Here is a 23130-nt window from a genome sequence, read left to right on the forward strand (position 1 = left end):
CTCAAAGCAAAGAATGAAAAAGAATACAAAGCTAACTCCTTCTCTGCGTCATCCATGGCTAAAGCATTAGGACATACCTCAACTGAATTGCCCAATATGATAGGTACCGGAACTCCATTCCCATGCCTGTGTCTGAACGCCTTCGCATAAGCTGCCAATTGTCTTGTTACCTCAAGTAACACTACTCTGTCTGTCGGATATCTCGGCAACATGTATGGAGGTGAAGGACATCCATGAACTCTAATATAAGTAAACTTCGGAAATTGGATAAACCAAGCACCGTACCTCTTTACTAGTTCTTGTGCATCCTGTGATAGCCTATTGTGAATCCCACCTTGCAACGTCCTGGTGATGTTCATCGTGAAGGTATCATTAACTAACTTGTAGTTACTTCCTGGCGGATGATGCAAGTGAACATAGGAATCACAAACTCTGACCTCGCCGGGTCCTCTTCCAATCACTCCTCTGTGAGGTAGTCCTGCGTACTCGAAGCTCCTGATCAAGGCATAGATGACGTATGAACTCATGTGGAAGGACTTGGTAGCCTTGAGTCTCCTCAACTGTACGTCCAAGCAATGGCTAATCATTCTAGCCCAATGTATTGTTCCTTTTCCCTGAACTATCACTTGGATGAAGTAAAACATCCACTTCTCAAAGTAGAAGGCTTGAGGGGCTCCTGTGACTCGGTTGAGCATTGTAATCAAATCTCTGTACTCCTCCTGGAAATCGATCCTATGTGGTGTGTTCGGGATCTTGCTCAGGCGAGGACGACTCTTAAGCAACCAGTTCTTGTTGATGATGCTTAGGCAAGCATCTGGATCATCTTCGTACATGGACCTGGCTCCTTCTATGCTCTTGTAGACCATATCTCTGTGCTCTGGAAGATGGAAAGCCTCACTTATAGCCTCTTCTGAAAGATAAGCTAAAGTGTTTCCCTCCTTGGACACGATCGTTCTGGACTGTGGATCATAATGACGAGCACACTCGATCATCAACTCATGGCACTGCACTGCTGGAGGGAAGCCGGCCGCCTTAATGATGCCACTTTCGATTATCCTCCTGGCGACAGGTGATGGCTTGCCAATATAGGGGACCTCTCGAAACTTCTTCGTACTGAAGTTACCCAAGTTGGTATCTCCGATGTTGCTCCACTTAGACACGATCTTGGTTTCCACTTCTTCGGTCTTTTGATCTTCCTTCATGAGAGCTGGACGATTGGTGGATGCTCCCGCCTTCGGGGTCGCCATACCTACACAACATTTCATAATAAGCAATAGATTTTGCAATGTATAACATAGATTAGATCAAAGATTAATTTTAGGAAACTTCATGATAAGTCCTTGAGTTATCATTTCCTAAACAACGATTGAGCTATTGAAATTCAAAATTGCAAAATTCAAAATTTAAGGTAATGACGATCAAAATTCAAAATCAAAACAAAGGATTACATCGTCATACCTTACTTGAGATCTAACTGTAAAATGCAAAATAAAGAGATTCGCCTAGGCAAAATCAAAATTTGAAGCTTCCCCACGTGATCTTCCTCAAGCGAATGTCCTTCCTTGCAATTTCGCCACCTTTGGGGGTCCTCAACGTCTTGATGGCAAATTCGCTCAACTCAAACTCGCACTCCTTCCTTTGCTAAATTCGCTCCTTGCTTGGAATGGAAATTCGCCCCACTTTGAGCACAATTCGCACCTCTCCAAATCGCATGTGAAGGATGTTTGAATAATGATTTGAAAACGAAATAAACACCCCCCCCTTTATAGGCGCTTACCTCATGCATTACCTTAGGCCGACTTGGTAATTAAAAGATAATTAAAAGCAATTTTAATAAAAAACCAATGGCCGACTTTGTAAGAATTTAAATCCAAGCGCTTAATTTGATTTTTTATTTGAATTAATAATTAATTAATTAATGCCTTCGTTTTTTATTAATTCGATTTTTTAATAGGCAAAAAATTAATTAATAAATGTCATGCTCTATTTTTAAATGCTATTTAATTGAATTTTTTTTAGCATTTAATAAAAATTCAAAAAAAAAGTTTTAGCGCCAAAATTTGAAGTTGAGAAATACGAACCATATCGCTCTGGTCCCTGACTGAGGGACAGGAGCGAACTTATTATTTTAGCCTGGATTCTCGCCTTCGACGTTCAAAATCACAATCTTCACGTTGAAACTGGCATTTTTGCAAGGAATCTCGAGCTTGATCGACTTGATTTTGTGGATGAGTGCCTCCTGAGGTTGATATCGCCCTGGTCCCTTGGTGAGGGACAGGAGCGAACCTTATGTTTTCTCCTTGACCTTAGCTTCTTCGATCACCGATTTTCATCATGAGGAAGAAACAACGTTAGTCTTTCACTCCACGCTTGCTTCACTTGGCTTTTACGAGGCACATTTGAAGTTTGAAGGATTTTCGCCCTGGTCCCTTGGTGAGGGACAGGAGCGAACCTGGTGCTCTAGTCTAAATTTGCCGTCTTTCAACCTTTGCCTCTTGTCCATCGCCTTCCAAATGATATCTTCGACCTTGTGTACCCTGGCTTGATGTGATCTTGTGGAACGAATGATAGATTTAGTGAAAATCGCTCTGGTCCTTGCCTGAAGGACAGGAGCGATTTTGTCTCCTTGTTCAAATTGATCACCATTTGACGTTTGGTTTCTTTGCACATCATCCTCTCAAGATCACCTTGACCCTGTGTAACCTTGTACATCCTTTACTTAGCGTGATTTTTGAAGGAAAAGGCCAATATAGTGAATATCGCCCTGGTCCCTGACTGAGGGACAGGAGCGAATTTTGGTGTTTTGGGCTCACCTTTGTTCTCATCAACTTGCAATTGCCTTCACAATGTAAAACGAGGTCCTTTGATCCTTATTGAACACTTGAAACGTGATCAGCATTCAAAACTTAAGCCTTCATGAAGATTTCGCTCTGGTCCCTGACTGAGGGACAGGAGCGAACTTGGGCATTTGGTGCAAATCGTTCATCATATTAACTTGTAATTGTCTTCAAAGTGCAAAACGACGTTCTTCACTCCCTTTCAAACATTTAAAATGTGAATGGCAACTTAAATTTGGCCTCATTTGAACATTTCGCTCTGGTCCCTGACTGAGGGACAGGAGCGAACTTAAGCATATAGTGCAATTCCTTCATCTTTGGCGGTCCTTGCAACTTCGTTCTTCGTCGATACACCTCAAAATGTCCTTGCCAGCTTGTATCCTAACTTAGAGTGGTTTAGACTTGGGAGGAAGGCAAGATAAATACCATTTCGCCCTGGTCCCTGGCTGAGGGACAGGAGCGAATTTTCATTTGCAAGCTCAATTACACTTTGCCAACTTCCAAATTTATCTTCAATGGGCTCGTTGTGCACCCTTTCATCCATCCTTGGCCTGGAGTTTGCTCTAACTTGGTGAGAAATTGGCCTAAGGGAGAAATCGCTCTGGTCCCTGATTGAGGGACAGGAGCGCCTAGGCAAATATGGGGTTCACTTTGGTGTCTTGCACTCTTCAATTTGTCTTCAACAGGTTCGTTACGCCTTCTTTGTTTGCCTCAAACTCAAAACTTGCTTGATCTTTGCCCAAATTTTGCCCTATGAGGAAATTCGCTCTGGTCCCTGGGAGAGGGACGAGAGCTACCACTGAATTTCACCCTGGTCCCTGGCTGAGGGACAGGAGCAAATTAGCTTCAAAGTCATGTTTTCCTCATGTTTGCGCTTCCAACCTATATTCAACTGATGAAACATATTTCCTTTGATCTTCTCAAATCGTCAAATTGTTCAAATCCTGCAAGGACAAGGCAATGTTTGATTTTGAGCTCCGGTCCTCCACTGAGGGACAGGAGTGATTTTGCTCCTACAGGCCAAAATATCAAGATTTTGGGAGTTTAATCACTTCACAAGGCAAAAACAAGTCTTTTCCAATGCCCGGGATCAATCATCAAAATTTTCAAAATTTGGTCAAAATTACTCAATCGGACAAAATATCAAAATCCCATCATTCACTCTTAGACAAACTTTGGAGTTGCACTCAAAATTCCGACTGAACTTAGACAAATTCACTTAGCCTCTGGCGAATTCACTTCATTCAAAATTGCATCCTACGGGAGGAAGCTCTCAAAGCTCTCAAGATTGACTGGACTCTGGCCTGAAAATGCAGTAACGGAAACCCTAAGGCTTGACCCTGGTCCAGACAACTAACAAACTAAACCAAAACCCTAAAAAGCAAAGCGAAAGGCGAGCAAAAACGAGCAAAAAGAGGGGGTCCCCATTTAAATGGGGCGATGTGTGAAATGGTCACAACAGATATCCCATCAAAACAAGACCTCTCTGGAATCAGGATCAAACAACCTGTATGCCTTCACATCCTCACAGTAGCCAACAAAAATGAGTGGTCGGCTCTTCCTCTCCATGGCTTTCCTCTGAGCATCAGGAATTAGCCAAATACTTGAAATGTAGAAACATCGGGCTTAACATGGGTCCAAGCCTCCTCAGGAGTTATATGTTGTAATGCCTTATGAGGCATCCGATTCTGAATATAAGAGGCACAATTGAGTGCCTTAGCCCAAAAAGAAGAATCCATAGACCGTGACTCAATCATACAATTGGCCATCTCTCGTAAAGTCTTGTTCTTTCTCTTAGCAACATCATTCTGCTGAGGGGTATAGGGAACTGTAAACTGATGCCGCAAACCATGCTCAGTGCAAAAATCGCTGAAAGCTTGATTCACATACTCCCCCTCGTCATCTGTGTGTATTCGCTTGATAGAAAGTCCAGATTGCTTCTCCACAAATATCTTAAAGATTCGAAATGAATCAAAGACATCAGACTTGTATGTAAGAAAGTACAACCATGTACGTCTGGAGAAGTGATCAATAAATGTCAGCACATATCTAGCCCCTGAAAAAGGAGTCGGAAATGACATGAGGTCACTATGTTCCAACTCCAAGGGAGCCATAGCACGTGGAGATCTACTCAGAGGAAAATAATCCCGGTGATGTTTGCCAAGTACACAACCTCGACAAACACCATCAGTACAGGAAATCTGTGGGAGCCCAATCACTAGTCCCTGTGTACTCATCTGCTGTAGATATCTGTAATTGACATGACCAAAACGCTCATGCCAAAGTCTGCTCACTATGTCTGCATGTGCAATAAGAGGTGATCCTGTACCATTTGTCATGTAAAAGCCATCAAATCTGTATAAGCGAGATGCAGGATCAACACTCCCAGTAGCCACAACCAAATCAGGATCATGAAGGTCTCGAATAACCACATCATGTGGTGAGAACTCAACTGTCTTACCAATGCCAGAGTGGCAAATCTGATAGATGGAAAGGAGGTTTTTCAAAATATCAGGAACAACAAGGACTTCCTGAAGACAACCACCATCCAATAGAACAGGACTTGAACCCATAACGGAAAGCTGTGTAGAGTCACCAACTGCAATTTGTGAAGTGCCACAATGGGCAAGGGCGGTGACAAACTCCTGAGTGTGTGTCATATGGTGAGAAGCACCAAAATCTCGGATCCAAGTGGATCCCAAAGGCAATGCTCGTGCAAAAAGAGAATGACCTTTCCTTGTGGGTGGGGAAGGTGTCTGAGGTGAGGTGATGTGATGTTGCTGCATGGCCTCTTCTAAAGCCTCTAATCATTTCCAACACCTGGATATTGGATGTCCTTCCTTGCCACAAAAACTGCAAGGTTCACCTAATTTCTTCTTAGTCTTGGAGGAAGACTCACCAAACTTAGAAGAATTACCCTACTTAGGGTTGGATTGTGGTTTAGAAGAAGGCTTGGGGTGGAGGCCTAGAGGAACTCTCACTGCCTACTAAATTTGTCTTCGGCTTCTATTTATGCTTCTGCTTCCCCTTAGATGGCTGAGCTACCAATGCTTGGTTCTTAAAACCAAGGAGAGTATCCAACTGTGTGAGATGGGACTGCTCTCGTGTCAACCTATCATAGAATACCTCAAATTAAGGCATGGTAAATTGTGCACCCAAAGCATCCATGGTGGAATAGAAGGTAGAAGAGAATATCTGAAAGGAACCTCGAAGCCTAGATAGAATCAGGTATATACACTCGGTGTCTGTCTTAGTTTTACCACAACCCTATAACAATGATCGCGGTGATTTGAATTTCATCAAGAAATCCTCAATAGATGGAAAAGAATCAGGTGCCAAGGTGGTCAATTCTGCCTCAATGTGAAGTGCCTTGAACTGATTAATGGTGCCAAAAAGATCATGAAACTTAGTACATATAGCCCGAGGAGTTATGCAACCCTCCAGGTGAAAAAGAAGACTATCTGTAACATGCAAGGATATCAAACCCATGGCCTCATCCATTCTGTTCCTATGTTGTAGAACCTCAAAGGGTCTTGTCAAGAGAGGTTAAACCTCATCCAAACAGGACCATAACCCCTTAGACATGAGAAGTCTTGTCATATGTGCTTTCCAGGTATGATAATTGTGTGGTGTAAGACGGCCACATGAAGAAGTATTCGCCATGATGTTTATGGTTTTGAAATGTGTTTAAAGAGAGGATTTTGATTTCTGATATGATAATATAGAAAGCAAGAAAAATACACCCCCCAACAGCACAAAAACCAAACCCCAGTACAATTTTGGAAGCTGGAAAGTTGAAAAAACATAAATAACTTATGACAATTTTCTGTGTACCTGATGAATTTTCTGATAAAATAAGCTACAGATCTGGATAGAGCATTCCAACACCTTTCCAATGCCTATTTGTTTGCAAAAAATGGAGTTCGTATGCAAAAGATATGCCCCCAGAAGTGCCAAAAAGAATTTTTGACTTTGACTGGCAATAAATGTAGCAAAATTTCAAAATCTGAAAAAAAATCCTCCAAAATGGGTCCGGCTCAAAAAGAGCTTTCCAACGATATATGGTTTGTCGAAAAAACGCCTCTGTTTGCTCCTGATATCGCAAAAAAACCAACCCCCTATTTTTTACAAAATCTTTTAAAAAAATACCACCCTTGGTGGTTCCTGGGCGGAGCTGAGGTGGCGCCTAGGCGGAGCGGGGCGGGAGCGACAGTGGGGAGGCAGCCTGTCGGCAGTGGGGGCAACGATTTAAAAAATCGCTCGCGGTTGCAATTAAAGGAAACTGCAGACATTCCATTGGTGGTTTTGTGCCTAGCGGAACCGCTAGCAGTTAAACCATAGTTGAAAAACTCGGACTCGCCACGGACTCCGCAAACCAAAAATTTGGACTCGGACTCGGACTCGTGAAAGACTCGGCAAGGACTCGGCAAAAAAAAAAAACCATAGTTTTACAAAAAAACATAAAGAAATTAATGCATTTAGAGAACATAAGAGCCATAATTGAAACATTACACGTCACATACTCATAGTTTCAAACTTTCAACTCTAAAATGTATAATACCAAGATTTCTTCAATGCTAATTATGCTTTTATATGGAGCCTAATCAGAATCAGAGGTTAAATTTTCCCTACTTCCATCGGCGCAATTTCCCCCTATATTTTTCGACGGGGGTTTGGGGGCAGCGCCCCCAAGTTGGGGTCAAGGGGCATCGCCGAAGGATCTTGAAATTTGACTAAGTCTGGAAAATTGAAGAATCCTCCAAAAACTAGATTTTGCATTATAACTCATGGAGGTCCGAAACCACTCTCAAACATCCTGACAGTATATATGGAATATAACTTAAAGTAGGAAATGTCACTTATACTTAAATGTTATATTCCATACATGAATCCTGACGGAGAGACCAAATTTTTTCACATGTTAAACTCAATTTTAAAGCTTGCATGGCTTTTTTTCTGGGTCGCGCGAGTCCATCTGAAAGACTCGCGAGTCCATGCAAAAGACTCGCGAGTCTTTCAGATGGACTCGCCAGGACTCGCCTTGCGAGTCCTTGGCGAGTCGACTCGTGGCTCCCATGGACTCACGAGTCCGTGGCAAGTCCACGAGTTTTAAAACTATGAGTTAAACCACCGGGACAAAAAAGAAAATTTAAAAAATCCGCCCACACAGTTCTGTACAGAGGGTCGTACGGCCCAGAAAACAATTTTTTTTTGCCTCTGATGCTGAAGTATATCGAATTATATATTAAAATTCGTGGAATCGGCCTCTGAAAGCCAACCGTGATGTTCTTTTTTGCCCAAATTGCTCCAAAAAATAGGTGCCCCCCTGGATCACAAAAAAAGCTGAATTTTCAAACCCTCACAGATCTGGCCCCGTGAATCAAAAATTGACAAACAAAAGGTCAATCTTGACTATTTGACACATGCCGGATTCAATGGTGAGGTCCAAATCAACCCAAATTGCACATAAGACCTGCTATAGGTAGAATCTCCCAATTTGAAAAACAGGAAAGTCTCAGGTCTAAAGCTCTGATACCATGTTAAAGTTGTGAAATACAACCTCATAGAACCCAGTGAACACCTGTATGCAAATAACCTATCACAACAATGGAAGATTTACAAAACACAAAGATTGCTTTGAAAACCTAGAGCAAAAATAATGCAATAATAATAATCAGATAATGAATTACAAAAGGGATCAATCTTTATAAAAGGAGATCAAAACTAAAAGGAAAAACCCTAAAAGCAATTAATAATTAATAATGAATTAATTATTAATATTCCTAAGTTTAGCTTCCTAAATTTAGCTTAAGTGAAATAGAGAAAAGGTGACTTAATTTATAAATCAATATGATTTAATTAATTAAGTAAACTAATACCTTTTACTCTAACAGCCTTAAGAAAACCAAGGTCCTCATTTTATGTCAGTAATTTACAGGCCTATCATTGGGTTTGGATTCATTAGGACTAGTGAAAAACTCAGACTCCGAACTGACAAAAAAACACCCTTGAATCGTGGTGCAAAGAAAACCCACGAAAAAAATCACGTGTTGCAAAAAAAAAAAAACTCGCAATCAGCCCGCGATTTCTCTTCCAAAACAGACGCTATTCCACCTAAAAAATTCACATGATTCTGTAGATGGCACAGGAAAATAATTCTCCTTCACACAACAAACGCCATGATCTTAACAAAAACCCTCAAGTCTACAAAAACACTGAGCCGCAATTCTTGCAGCAAGAAAACCCTTGATTTTAGAAAAAACCCTTCTGCGATGTTTAGGTACAAAACCCTACCCATGAAAAAAAGCTTCGAACTTGAAAACCACATTGATTCATTAAAAAACGATTAAAAAAAAATTCTAGAAAAAAAATCTAGGTAGCCCACAAATTTTTTTTAAGAAAATTCGTCAAAAAACTTAACCCGCTCTAATAACATGTGTCTGTAATATCCCTTGGCTAATCTGACCCTGTTTCGCTTATTTGAACCCCAAGGAATATTGCCAAACACTTGGCATACAATGTTTGAAGCCGCTGTAGTGAATTCTCTATTTGTCGTCTTTGGGTTTGTAGGCTGCAAATGAAGTTATGGAAAGCTTCTAACAATGCAAAGTTGTTATAGAAATGATATGCTAGCTGTTTTAGACCTTACACACACATGGAATGACTGAAATTAACTAGTACAGCTAGTAGACATTAAGACAATCACTTGTCATGCATCCCAAAGTACACCTACAGCCATTAGGCATTTAAGCAAACAGTTGGCATGAAAGCTAAGTGGCTGATCAATGTTGAATGTCACCTAGAATATCAATCGACCCCACTTAGTAGGTGATGAAGGTGGCTACAGGGGTTTGCAGAATGTAGAAGAAGCAGCCAAAGACTCCTTATTCAATCTTCATCATAAATCTGAACAAACATCTCCAATTTGGTCTCCACAAAGACCACAAAATTGGCAAGGTATTGTAGTGTTTATTGTAGCGCAACACTGTAGCAGCAAATAAACCCTCTGTATGATGTTCTCAGTCTGCCATATACATATGCCCTCAGCTATGCCAATAAATCTGAAAATAAATCTCCAATCAGCACAATGTCAACTTCTGGATGAAGCCAACCCTAGGAGCAACTTCTGAGGAATATCTCACCCTCAGATTGCTGATGGAATGAAGTCTTCGCGTTTTCCAATGTTGATACTTTGGACAAGCTGTAGAAACCCCAGCTTCTTCTCCAAAGCCAAGAGACAAGTCTTCTCATAAAAAATAACAATGATCAATCACCTTTCTCTTCTTTTCAAAAGCCTTATATATATTTCCCATGAAGGTTTGATTTTCTCCAATAAGGCATTAAATCAATTAATGATATTAAATGACATTTAGTGATATAATATTTTCACTTTGTCATTTAATATTTCACCTTGGTAAAAGAGCCACAATTAATTAATTAAATGGTCCCCTTTAATGATACTTGGACCCTTACTTAAGTTATAATATAAAATTATATTATAACTTAATAATATAAGCTCAAAACATTAATGTTTATTTAAACTAAATAAACATTAATATCTTCATTAATACTCGACATTCTTGAACGTCGTCTGAGCTGGGCGCTGACACGATGAAGCTGCATATGACCATACCCCTTTACTAAAAATAGAAGGGGTCCATCTCTAACATCTCAAACTTACTATAAATAGTAAGTATAGCAAATGAAGTCCAAATGATACCAAACGAAAGCCAAATCGAAACGCACTGAACTCTGGAGACGATACCAGCCTCGAGAGACCCTTTATCCATACTCATTAGCCTACGAGGGTCAGAATGATAGGCTAATCACCCAAAAACCATGTCTGCTAAAAATGGGGACATTACAGTGTCAATTTAGTCAATAATATTTACATATTAAAATAACTTTGGAATAATGATATAATGGTCATCTTAGTCATTTAATTAGTATTTAGAAACTTCCATTTATGTCTTTCGTCTTTAGTTAGTTTTAGGAAGTTTCCTTTTTGTCTTTCATGTTTCTATTCTCGATCATTTCCATTATGGAAAGATCATATTGTAATTTTCTCTATAAGGAGTATTCCTTTCCTTAATTAATTACAATAACAAATTATCATTTCATGGTATTAGAGCTTAGGTTCTTTTTTGGCAAAAAAATTTAATAAAAAAATTTGTGGGTTTTCTAATGTTTTTCCACAAAAAATCTTGGAAGGGTTTTGCTTGATTTTTTCCACAAAAATTAGGGAGTTTTTATTTCTATTTACTACTCGTGATGGTCGTGAGTAAATTTTTTGAGTAGGCTAGGGGGGTTTTGTACGATTTTTTTCCTCAAAAATCGTGGATGGTTTTTTTAATTTTTCTCCACAAAATCATGGAGGGTTTTGCACGAGTTTCTCTTCAAAAATCGTGGTTTCTCTATTTGATTTTTGCATGATTTTTTCACACAAAAAACATGGGGTTTTTTTTTCTGCTAGAGGGTTTTCTGATTTTCTCCACAAAAATTCATGAAGGGTGTTTTGTTTTTTGAGTTTTTTGACCTTTTTCCAAAAAAAAATCATAATGGGTTTTTTGCACAAGTTTTGAGAAGATGATCTCGGTGTCTTTGGATAAAGGGAGGGATGGCGTTGTTACCCAACATCATATTGAAAAGATTGTGGTAGAAGGTTTATGGTAAACTTGGTCATACCCTGGAATTCTGCAGAACCAAGGAGGGTCTTAGCAGCAGACTCATGTTGCGGAGCATTCTAAAGAGGAGGCAGCCTTCTATGCATTTGTGACCAAATAACTTGCAAATTATGACACATCTTTTGTAGGGTAAATTAGTAGAATGACCATTAAGGGAGGGTATTAAAATAATATTGTAATAATGATATAATGGTCATCTTAGTCATTTAGTTAGTATTTAGAAACTTCCATTTATGTCTTTTGTCTTTAGTTAGTTTTAGGAAGTTTCCGTTTTTGTCTTTCATGTTTCTATTCTCAATCATTTCCGTTATGGAAAGATTGTTTTGTAATTTTCTATGTAAGGAGTATTCCTCTCCTTAATTAATTACAACAACGAATTATCATTTCAAGTGAAAAGATCCCAAACAAATTTTGAGAGAAGGGAGATTGAGGGGTAGAAGAAAACTATAATGGCTTACCTCAAGTCGTACATCTTTGGGGGCAATGACAATAGTTCATCCTTAAGTCGCACTTTCCACATAGCAAAGGAAATCGCATTATCCTTATGTTGCACTTTCAAGGTAGCAATGACAATAGCTGATCTTTAATTCGCACTTTCAGGGGGTCAAAGGAAATTGCCCAACTCTTATGTCGCACTTTTCACATGTCAAAGGAGGTGATTCATCTCTTAAGTTGCACTTTCAAGGGGTCAAAGGAAATTACCTTATCCTTAAGTCACTGATCTAGGCAATCAAAGGAAGTAATCAAAGGCTTCCTAGCAAAGCACTTGTCCAAAACAAATGATCTCAATCAAAGCAATGCAATATAAGACTTAGGTTCGTTGATTGAAGAGGCAAAGGAATACCTGAAATGCTTAAGTCGCACTTTTGAGGGGTCAATGACAGTGATTGAAATGCTTACTTAGAATGTTTGACCTCCAAAATCAACTTGCCTTAGTGTTGACGTGTATTTTGTACACTATCAAACACAGAATAAAATACCCAAGGGTACCTTATCCTCTCTTGAGTAAAGCCTCTGAATGCTGAAGATATCGCGAAAAGGACCAATCAGGGTGACTTCAAGGTTCTTTGCTGTAGGATCTCTACGTGTGGATAAGCTCTCTGTGGTATGATGTGATTTGCTAGAATCACAAGGGGACTTACACTTGATGACTGAACTTCTGATTTGCTTTGAATATTGTTGGAACACAGGATTTTACTGCCTTAGATTTGAAAAAAAAGGAAAAAAGACGAGGGCAAGGAAAGGATCTAATCCTAACACTAAGAATGTAAGAGCAATGAATGATCTTTGATGAAATTCTAACCAAGTCTTGTTTTGACATCCCAGGACCATCTCCACAAGGTTAGTGCGATCTTCGAAGGAAAGCTTTATGATGTTCAAATCATCACTAAGGCATAGACACCATCAGGCTGATGCATATCAATGAAGAAGCGACAATTGAAGTTAAGCTTAAGCTGAATGATTCCAGTTGACTACACAAGGCAAGTCTGCAATCAACAAACTGCTAGTAGTATGGATATACGAATTTCACCATCAATCAAGCGCATTTCTTCCACTCATCTAATAACATGAAATCAAATATGAGAAGTATAGAGACCATGCAAATTGTCGAATTGACCCATAAATTTCACCATTTCTTCAATGAAGTTTTACAAGTCTTTTACAACATCATCTTGGCAACAATCTTTGCCTTCTCTCTCTACTCTACTCTAATTGCTATTCTATCAACTAGCTAATCACCTTCTAACTATTCTCTATCTGTCTTCTATTAACTGCTTCTAACTACCTTCTATTGCCTTTACAAAATGAAGAGTCGGGGCTTATATAGTGCCCACAATACAATTCGATGGCTAAGATCAATTTGAGATCAATGGCCAAGATTTTACAATGAAAACCCTAATTGGGGTTTATTACAAAAAATTTAATGTTGACCAATGAAATAATTGTATTGCTTGGACACATGTCCTCTCCGGAAAATTCGACCAATGGATAGCCGGGGTAGGTACATTGGAGTTTGTGCCACCTCCCATGAGTTAGGTACATTGAATCTGGACATGCGGAGGTGGACCAATCCGACTGGAGGAGTGATGACTGGGATGCCAACTCATCTGACACTTGGTTGATGTCAATTTGATGTTGCTGGGAAGCTAGCTTTAATTGACTCTTCTGGAACTATCTGCTTCTCCAACGAACCCTTGCTCTGACTTCTTGTGTCCTTGATTTGCAGGATGATGATGTACCTCGCCTTGGAATGCTGGATTGGAAGAAGTCATTCCTGATGATGTTAGTCCGAAGAAGGTCGTCTTTGTCAATGCTAGACCGGAGGAGGTCGCCCTTGTCCTTGCTTGATCTTCTTGGAGGAAACCGTCCTTGATCTGGCTTGATTTTCCAACTCTGGGATCTCCATTTGATGCCTACACAAAATATTAAAGTTAGTCTTTTGAGCATCAAACCTCAAAGCATGAAATTTAAGACCTTTCAAAGGTAAAACTTAAGATATTAATTTGAAAAAAGTCATGATAAATCAAGAATTATACATTTTCAAATTAATCATGAATGGAAATTGGATTTTCAAGACTTAGATTTTACAAAATTGCAATGGGATCACAATAAGTCTTGAATAAGAACTTCAAAAATGATTCTTCATACCTCCTCCTTTGAGTGCTTAACTACAAAACCTTGAAAAAAATGATGAGAGAAGACTGGATTTTGATGGACAAGGCTTAGTTTATAGTCCTCCTTTGGATGAATTACGCCTCCATTAGTCTTCAAAAGAATTTCACCCTCCTTAGTCTTCAACACTTAGTAGAAATTCGCTCCAAACAAGCTATATTTCGCACCTCCAATTTGCTCTCCAATTTCGCACTTAAAGGAATGATTGAATGATTTGAAATTTGAAGCAACACTCCTCCAATATATAGAGCGCTCACCTTCCACTTACCCATGAGGCCGACCTAGCAAATAAAAGGTGAAATAATAAATAAAACCTCAAAAGGAGTAGGCCGACTTGTCAAATAAAGGCAAAATAATGCCCTCTGTGCTCAACTTTTAATTTTTTAATTATTTAAATTAATTTCAATACCTCTAAGATGTTTATTTTGATTATTTCAAGGTACAAAATTAATTTATTAAATTGAAATGCCTTTAATATAATGCGAATTTGATTCAATATCTCCAAAGGCCTCAAAGTTAGCAAATTTGGTGAATTTTTTAAGAATATCACGCTCAAATAATGTAAAAATGAAGGATATCACTAATTCCGCCCTGGAAGCTTGGTGAAGGCCAGAAGCGATTTTTCAATTTTTTGCTCAAGATTAGCATTTTTCAACATCCAAAACCTCTTCAAGGCATTCCAACTAGGCCTTCTCACTGACTCGCAAACTTGGTTTTATCAAATTTTGAGAAAAAAGTATGATTTTGAAGTTTCTTGCCCTGGACCCTTAGCAAAGGTCAGGAGCGATTTTTTCTTTTGTGACTAAAATCCTCAATTTTCAAAGGCAATATAATATTCATCAAGTTTCTTGGGGTCCTTTTGCCTTATCTCATCCTTGCCTTAGCACAATTTTGAAGAAAAGTTGTAGTTTTTTGCAAAAATCGCTCTGGGCCTTCAGTGAGGGTCAGGAGCGCTTTTGCAAATTTAAGCTTGTCCATGCCTTGTTGTTTCTCCAAATTATCTTCAACGGATAGAACACACCCTCTTCCATTTATTTTAATCACAAAACTTGTTTTGTCCTTGCAAGAAAATTGTACTTTTAGAATCTAGCTCCGGACCTTCAGTGAGGGTCAGGAGCGCTTTTGCAAATTTAAGCTATTTTCTCTCACCTTTCCCTTTGAAATCACCTTGATAAGGAAGAACTTTCCTTTTTCATGCTATGAATAAATCTTTAAGCCCAACAAGTGATAAAATAATGTGTCTTTCAAGAAAATCGCTCTGGACCTTCAGTGAGGGTCAGGTGTGCCTTTTGTTTTTTTGGGTTGATTTCCTCCTTTGTTGACCACTCAAATTATATTCAACGGATAGAACATGCTTTCCTTGATCTCTTCCAATCATAAAATCACTTTGATCCTGCAAGAACAGTGCAAATTTGAAAATCAAGCTCCGGACCTTCAGTGAGGGTCAGGAGCGCTTTTGCCATCATGATCAAATTGTTTCACTTTTCATCTCGAAATTCCTTGGCTAAGGAAGATGTTATCTTGTTTTGTGTTATGAATAGGTTTTCATGTCCAACAAAGGATAAAATAGTTTGTCCACAAGAAATTCACCCTGGGCCCTCAGAGAGGGTCAGGAGCGATTTTGATTTGTTGCCCAAAATTCATCATCTTTAATGCTTTCCAACCTTCAATTTGCATCAAGTGATGTCTAATCTTCTCTCCGGGAGACCTTGCACAAAACAAGTTAGCCAAAATTAGTGCTAAAATAAACTTAAATAAGATTTTCGCCCTGGAACCTCAGTGAGGGTCAGGAGCGAAATTTACAATCTAGGCTAAATTGCTCAATCTTTTAGTTTCAAACCACTTCACAGGGCAAGGTAAGATCATTTTCAAAGCCAGGAACAAGATTTCAAGCTTAAACAAGGTGGCAAATGAAGTCTACAATGAATTTCGCTCTGGACCCTCAGCAAGGGTCAGGAGCGAAATTCCCAATCTTGGCCAAAATTCTTCATTTACTCATTTTTCATCCAAACAAGTGTTTTGTCCTCAAAGATGCCTTGCAAGTCAAAATTTGGTCAAATAAGGCCAGGAATGAGTCCTAGGTTGATTTTCGCCTTGGACCCTCTGGAAGGCTCAGGGGCGAGATTCGCTTTGGACCTCCTGAGAGGGTCAGGAGCGAAATTTGACTTTTTGAACTCTCCGTTAGGATAATTTTATGGAATATAACATTTAAGTATACTTTAAGTTATATTCCATATATACTTTCAGGATGTTTGAGAGTGGTTTCAGACCTCCAGGAGCTATATTGCAAAATCTAATTTTTGGAGGTTTTTTAGTTTCCAGACTTAGTCAAATTTCAGGATCAGGACATTCCAGACTTAGCCAAATTTCAGGATCAGGACTTTCAGACTTAGCCAAATTTCAGGATCAGGACTTTCAGACTTAGCCAAATTTCAGGATCAGGACTTTCAAACCAACTTGACCTAACTCAAGCAGAACCTGCTATCCAGGTGATCCCCTTGGCGATACTCAAAATGCAAAGGCTAATGGACAAAACCCTAAAAGACCTAAAAACAAACCCTAGAAAGCAAAAAAAAAGCAGGGGTCCCCATTTGCAATGGGGCGATGTGTGAAAACGTCACAACACTTAGCCAAATTTGTACCTCATTTCCATCAAAGCCAGCGAAAAGGTGTGAATCATTGACTCTCAAAATACTGGATGCAAGATCAATTCAAACCCATTCACCCTAAAAGGATCCCTCCTAGCAACTTAACCTAACAAACCCCTAGAACTGAAAGCAAAAGAGGGGGTCCCCATTTGTGATGGGGCAATATGTGAAATGGTCACAACACTACACAGGTTCGATTACGTGTTTTCTTCTAGAATATGCTTTACATGTCTGACATTTGTGTGCTTGCAAAACATTTGAGTTTGTGATAAAAAGGATGTATCGTTGTAACTTCTTCCAAACAAACGAGAGAAAAACTACTGCCAATAGTATATATTTATAAGTTGAGTTGTTTTTCTATCTTCTTTTACTTGTTCAAATATTTATTTACTATTGTCAACTATGGGCACTGGCTTTAATTTTTTACCATTAGACAATCTTGTGTGCTATCATTGTGGAAGGAACTTTATATTTTGCAATTAGGTTTGAGTGACTATTGCCATCATTGTAGGTGTTACAAGGCAGAGCAAAAGCTTGACGGAAGGGAAAGGCATCCTGTTAACAATAGGGAAAAGCACCTGTTTTTTCCAGTATGTATTCACTAGCACATAGTTTATTATGTTGGCTAGTACATAGTTCAGAATGTTGGTCCTTATTCATTACCTTTAAATTAGCTAGGAAATTCTTTATGTTGGTATTTTCATTCATTCCATTTTCTTTTTTTGTATTTTTAGATTTTTTATCTTAACATCAAATGAACCAAGTATCTTTCTATCATGAATATGCAGATTGAGGTGTCGAATGTTCCAGCAGACACAAAGGATAAAGATGAAATCATGGAAAGTGAGTTCTTTGACACTCGTCAGGCATTCCTACGCCTTTGTAAAGGAAATCACTACCAATATGACACATTGCGTCGTGCAAAACATTCTTCTATGATGGTACTCTACCATCTTCATAATCCTACTGAACCTGCTTTTGTGAGTACTTGCAACATTTGCCAGCATGATATTGAGACAGGACAGGGATGGTGCTGTGAAATTTGCCCTGATTATGATCTTTGCAACGCTTGCTATCAAAAACATGATTCTGTGAAACATCCCCATAGATTGACAGCTCACCCATTCCTAGCTGATCAGGATGCACAAAATCAAGAAGCAAGGCAACATTGGGTTCTGCAGGTATGTGATGCAAAAGGTGGCATATTGAAACAAGTTTGCACTTCTTCTAGGTTAATGTCACTTTTCTTATGACGATTGATTATAATTAGAAAACATATGTAAAAACTAAAAATTGTATGTCAATTTGGCCAAGTTGAAAACACAAAATGCATATATTTACAAGAACTAACAAGACAACGAGATTAAATATAACACATTTTGACTGCATAAATGAGAATTAGTAAATATTGAAATACATCATCTTCTTTGTTATTCTTGCTTTTCAAAATTTCAATCTCTGTACCATAGTTCCATTTTGATTCATCCTGATGATGATTTAATGATTATATGCGGCTACTTCTAGAAAATTATTATATTATTATTATGGTCTGTTAAAGCATATAATAAGTAAATGTTTTGTGTAATTCCAATAACTACCAAACCATTTTTGATATCATGTGGAAGGGGATACTGGAAAATTGCATTGAACTCTATTTTATCCTTATTGAGCTGTATACAATTTGTTGCTGTTGACAAAATAATTGTTTAGACTGTTATTGTGTTTCTAAATATAATAAGTCTGTTCTATCTTACTCTTCAGAGAAGACTGAGAGGACAATTATAGATGAAATATTAATATGACTTATTGGAACCTATTTTTCTTTTCTTCTCCACATTGCTAGGTGTGGAACTGATCAGTGTATTGTTTCTTTTGTGTAGCAACGGAAGATGCTTGATCTTCTTATACATGCTTCTCAGTGCATCTCTTCTCCATGTGCATATCAAAATTGTCGGAAAGTTAATGGCCTCTTTCGCCATGGCACAAACTGCAAAATCCGTGCTGCACAGGGCTGCAGCCTTTGCAAGAGGATGTGGTATATTTTACAGTTACATGCCCAAGCTTGCAAGGAATCAGAATGTCGTGTTCCTCGTTGCAAGTATGCTCATGACAACTTTTACTTCTAATTACTTTTCTTGCATATAGTATTCTAGGATTCTGTTTATGAATTCCACTGAAATGTCATACCTTGTCACAATCAATGCGATCTGCTTTAACTTTAACGTGAACATGCTACATAAGTTGTGGGATAACTTTGTATGACAGATAAATTGTTTCAATTCCTTGTTTGTATTTGCTTATTTTTCAGGGATTTGAAACAGCACATCCGAAGGTCTCAAAATCAAATGGAATCACGGCGCAGAGCTGATGTTATGGAAATGATGAGAAATCGTGCAGCAGAGATTGCTTGAGATACCCATTCATCACATATACGCTAGGCTTGAGTGGACTTTACAAACAAGATGCATCAATTAAATAAAATTAATTTAAAAAAAAAAAGATTTCAAGACACTCTTTAGAACTTGTACACTTATTGCTGTCATCCTTATATAGTGCGTTTAGGATGTGGGTCCTCAAAATGTTATCCAGGTATTAATGAACAATGCAAAGACTGTAGAGCTGCAGGTATGTTGGTTGAGATGCGGTTTTCACATATATTTTGGACACCTTGTGCTGTCCACTCTCTTAACCTCATGTTACAAAATTTGGGTAGGAAAATGAATTGGATCAAGCAAATTTATATTGAGGCTGAAGAGATCAAATGCTGATCAAAAACCACATGTTGTAGTTCATTTTTAGATCATTTTTCACACCTGGAGTTGTTGAAGGTAATTATTACTAACATTTCACTTTAATTTTTACTAAAGTACTAATTTATTTTTAAAATTTGAGCATGTTATCTTATTTTCTTTTTGAATAGGTTGCTAAGACCTGATTTGCATGCAATGAAATCATCTCGGGACAACTTTTGAAGGTGCGGGAACCATTTTCTAGCGTGGTTATTAGTCAATGTTAGTCCCTATGGAGGCAATTCGATACTGAGAGGGCAGCAAATGTAAAGTAGATGATCCTAGGTTACACTTGGTGGGCACAAGTAGTGGAGTATCTTCTTAATTTTTATTGCACCCTCTAAACGTGTATTGTTTATCATTTTTAAAATAATAAAATTATTAATTTCAAATTTAAAGTTTGATTTACAATTTTATAATTATAACTCTCTCACTTTGTTTGAATAGGTTGCTAGTTCCACTTCATCTAGGCAAAAGGCCAAATAAATAGTAGATGTGCATAACAACTTGCACCTTCTTACTCTTAGAAAGAATGAGTACAATGAAGGAGGCACAAAGTTGTGGGATACAAATCTAGAGCAAACTAATTTGTATTTTTCAGTTGCCACACAATCTTTACTTTGTTTGGAGTTAAATACCCTAAATGCTTCTACTGCAAGTGGTAGTGGGGTTTTCTGTTGTTTTTCTTATCTACCTACATCATATAATGTCAATGATGATGTTGATTTTCTTGATGACCCATATGATGCTGATTATTAGTCCTTTTGTTTTAATATTGAACGAATGAACAATAAATTAAAAATATCCATCATATCATTCAATTTTTGACAAATTGATATCAAATTGTAATATTTATGGTAGTTTTGTTTAACATGATTTTGGGTTTTCTAAATTTAATCCTTGTTTTTAGGCCGTATATATATATGTTTTTGATACAAATTTTATTTTGCCACCATGTCATATTGTACCCATGGTCCCATACCTAATTAGACAATTTTAATGACACTAACTTATGAGAAAGGTCAACTTCTCTCTAAATATATATGAAGCAAAATACAATACAAATTATCATGCATATAAAATCCCTAACCAAGGTGAAGCATTTCAAGCACTTTAAACATTAAGAATTTAAGACATTAGAATAAGTCCTAAGAAACTTTGAAGGCTGAAACTAAAAAATAACTTTAGTTGAAACACTATTCTTCTAAGAAACTTTGAAATTAAAAAATAAATCCAATTCAAACACTATTCTTCTTCGTAGGATATCAATTCAATTCATACAATTTTTTTTATTTTAGAAAATAATTGTGACTATGTTACCAACTTGCTATGCTAGCAAATTTGTACCTAATGGTGACTTATTGCTTGTCAGTTGCGACTTCTCCCTTTGGTGGCACCTTGTTGCAAGTGACTTTTGAAAGTGATATATATTATGCATTGGCATGGCATTTGATATAAGTTTAATAATGGTGTTAGGGCTTTAAAGTAATTTATGTTTTTTTACAATTTGAGGGATTTGTTGTCATGTCCCCTCCTTGATCATTATATATATCTCGAATAAAGAAATTATTATTATTAATTAGTATAATAATTACCAACAAATGATTATTTGAAATTTATTCACTTATTAAATATTACTATTTCATTAATTTTTATTACTAATAATATTTTTTGAAATAACCAAATAAAAATAAATAAAAATTATATTACATATTTTCAAACACAATTTATATATTTAAAATAATAAAGATATAACATACATATATAAATAACATTGAACAAGCTAGCAAATAAGGAATAGCAATGAAAGAGATATCGATTAATCATAAGATAGAAATTGTATTGGTGAATGCCTTGACTACTACCGCTCATCAAGTGAATTATGTAAAAAGGGGATGTGATTACTATAATGCCTTATTATCTCTTTTAAGGTCTGAGGGTTATGATTAAGCAAATCTCTCACTATTCCCGAAAGTCACGATTATGATGATGGCGCACTCTTAATTGACTGAAGAGTAACAACTCTTAACAAGAGGCATATGGAAGTTATATAAGGTCCAGGGGATAGAAAAGAAAGAAAGGGTAAGTACGATGGGAATAGAAGGAAGGAAACTCATAAGCATCGAATTATTTCATCAGCAATTCCCATTGAATCGATCTATACCAGTCAGACATTGGACACATTCTTGTGAGCATTAAACAAGGACCTGACATCACAACACATTACAGGTAATATCTATTTCACCATACTAACTTCATAGCCATTTAATCTTGGGTTCGAAGTAATTATTCTATGTACAACTACCACGAATCAGGTCAGGACATAATTAATACTAAGTTACACACAATAACACTCTTGTTCTTGGTGGTATGCATAGGAATGTCTTTAATACGAATGCTTACTTTATGAAGCTTGAATAATGTTAATGAAGAATTAAATAGTAATATTAATTTAGCTTGCAATAAGTGTGACAGTCATATTTAATACATAGTGGCAAACCAGATCTGACCTACAACCACCAATATACTAAGTACTAACAATTTATGTTTTTAGGTAGTGGTGGTATTAGTGAATTATACCAACGGTAATTAACTAATGTATCAATAGTTGGTATTTTGTAAATACGTAATTAATAAATATATAAATGATTTATAATACAATATAATGTATTTATGTGTTTTTATATTCATATCAGAATAAATACTATATATATATATATATATATAATGCCTTAATCAAACAAATGAAAATATTAGATTATAAATAAAAAAGGATAGCTGCATAGGCAGAGACAAGAGAAAGGGGGAAGATAGCAGAGACATCGAAGGTACGTATATGTGTGTGGATGTGTGTGCCACACCCACATATAAATATACTTGCAGTTTTGATAATTATGTCATGATTATTATAATGTGTAGGTTTCAGAATTATGTCATGATTATTATAATGTGTATGTTACAGAATTATGTCATCATTATTACAATGTTCTATGTTACAAAATTATATCACAATGAGTATGTCACAAGATTATAAGTTAAATAATAATGATAATATGAATTATAAATTAGATGATATTGATAATATGAATGGTTATGAAATGTTGGATATCAATGAATGACAATAATGTGATTATATGATGGAGGCTATTGGGAGGAAATCCCAGTAGTCTAATTCAGGGATTATGATAATCCCTGGTAGGCAGTATATACTGAATATCTATATGCATATATGTTATGGCTTGGTTGACAAAGTTCATCCAAGAAGAGACGGATCTGGCCGGTCCTCTCTGGTAGACTTGGATGATAAGATGCATCATCCAAGACAAGGAATTGATCATATCTGATGGTCTTCCTCGGTATGGCTTGGGTGTAAGAAATTACATCCAAGACAGGAATCGAATTAACCTTCGATTTCCTAGATGGCTTGGGTGTAAGAAATTACATCCAAGACAGGAATCAAATTAACCTTCGATTTCCTGGATGGCTTGGGTGTAAGATA

The 23130-nt window shown here is 37.4% G+C and overlaps 1 protein-coding gene across 2 annotated transcripts in view; it reads left to right on the top strand.

The window, feature by feature from the left end:
* LOC131067525 (histone acetyltransferase HAC1) overlaps positions 1–19970 on the top strand; it is a 73604-nt gene extending 53634 nt beyond the window's left edge. Inside the window, exons 13-18 of one of the 2 annotated variants that reach the window (XM_058002569.2) lie at positions 17354–17432; positions 17631–18023; positions 18723–18940; positions 19151–19467; positions 19556–19670; positions 19763–19970. In XM_058002569.2, the coding sequence (XP_057858552.2) occupies positions 17354–17432; positions 17631–18023; positions 18723–18940; positions 19151–19253 (793 nt within the window). In that variant the 3' untranslated portion in view covers positions 19254–19467; positions 19556–19670; positions 19763–19970. Of the gene's footprint in view, positions 1–17353; positions 17433–17630; positions 18024–18722; positions 18941–19150; positions 19671–19762 lie in introns of both variants that reach the window. The other variant, XM_058002562.2, reaches the window with a different exon arrangement.
* Positions 19971–23130: the final 3160 nt, after the last annotated feature.

This window comes from Cryptomeria japonica, chromosome 5 (genome assembly GCF_030272615.1).
Source record: "Cryptomeria japonica chromosome 5, Sugi_1.0, whole genome shotgun sequence".
Lineage (NCBI taxonomy): Eukaryota > Viridiplantae > Streptophyta > Pinopsida > Cupressales > Cupressaceae > Cryptomeria > Cryptomeria japonica.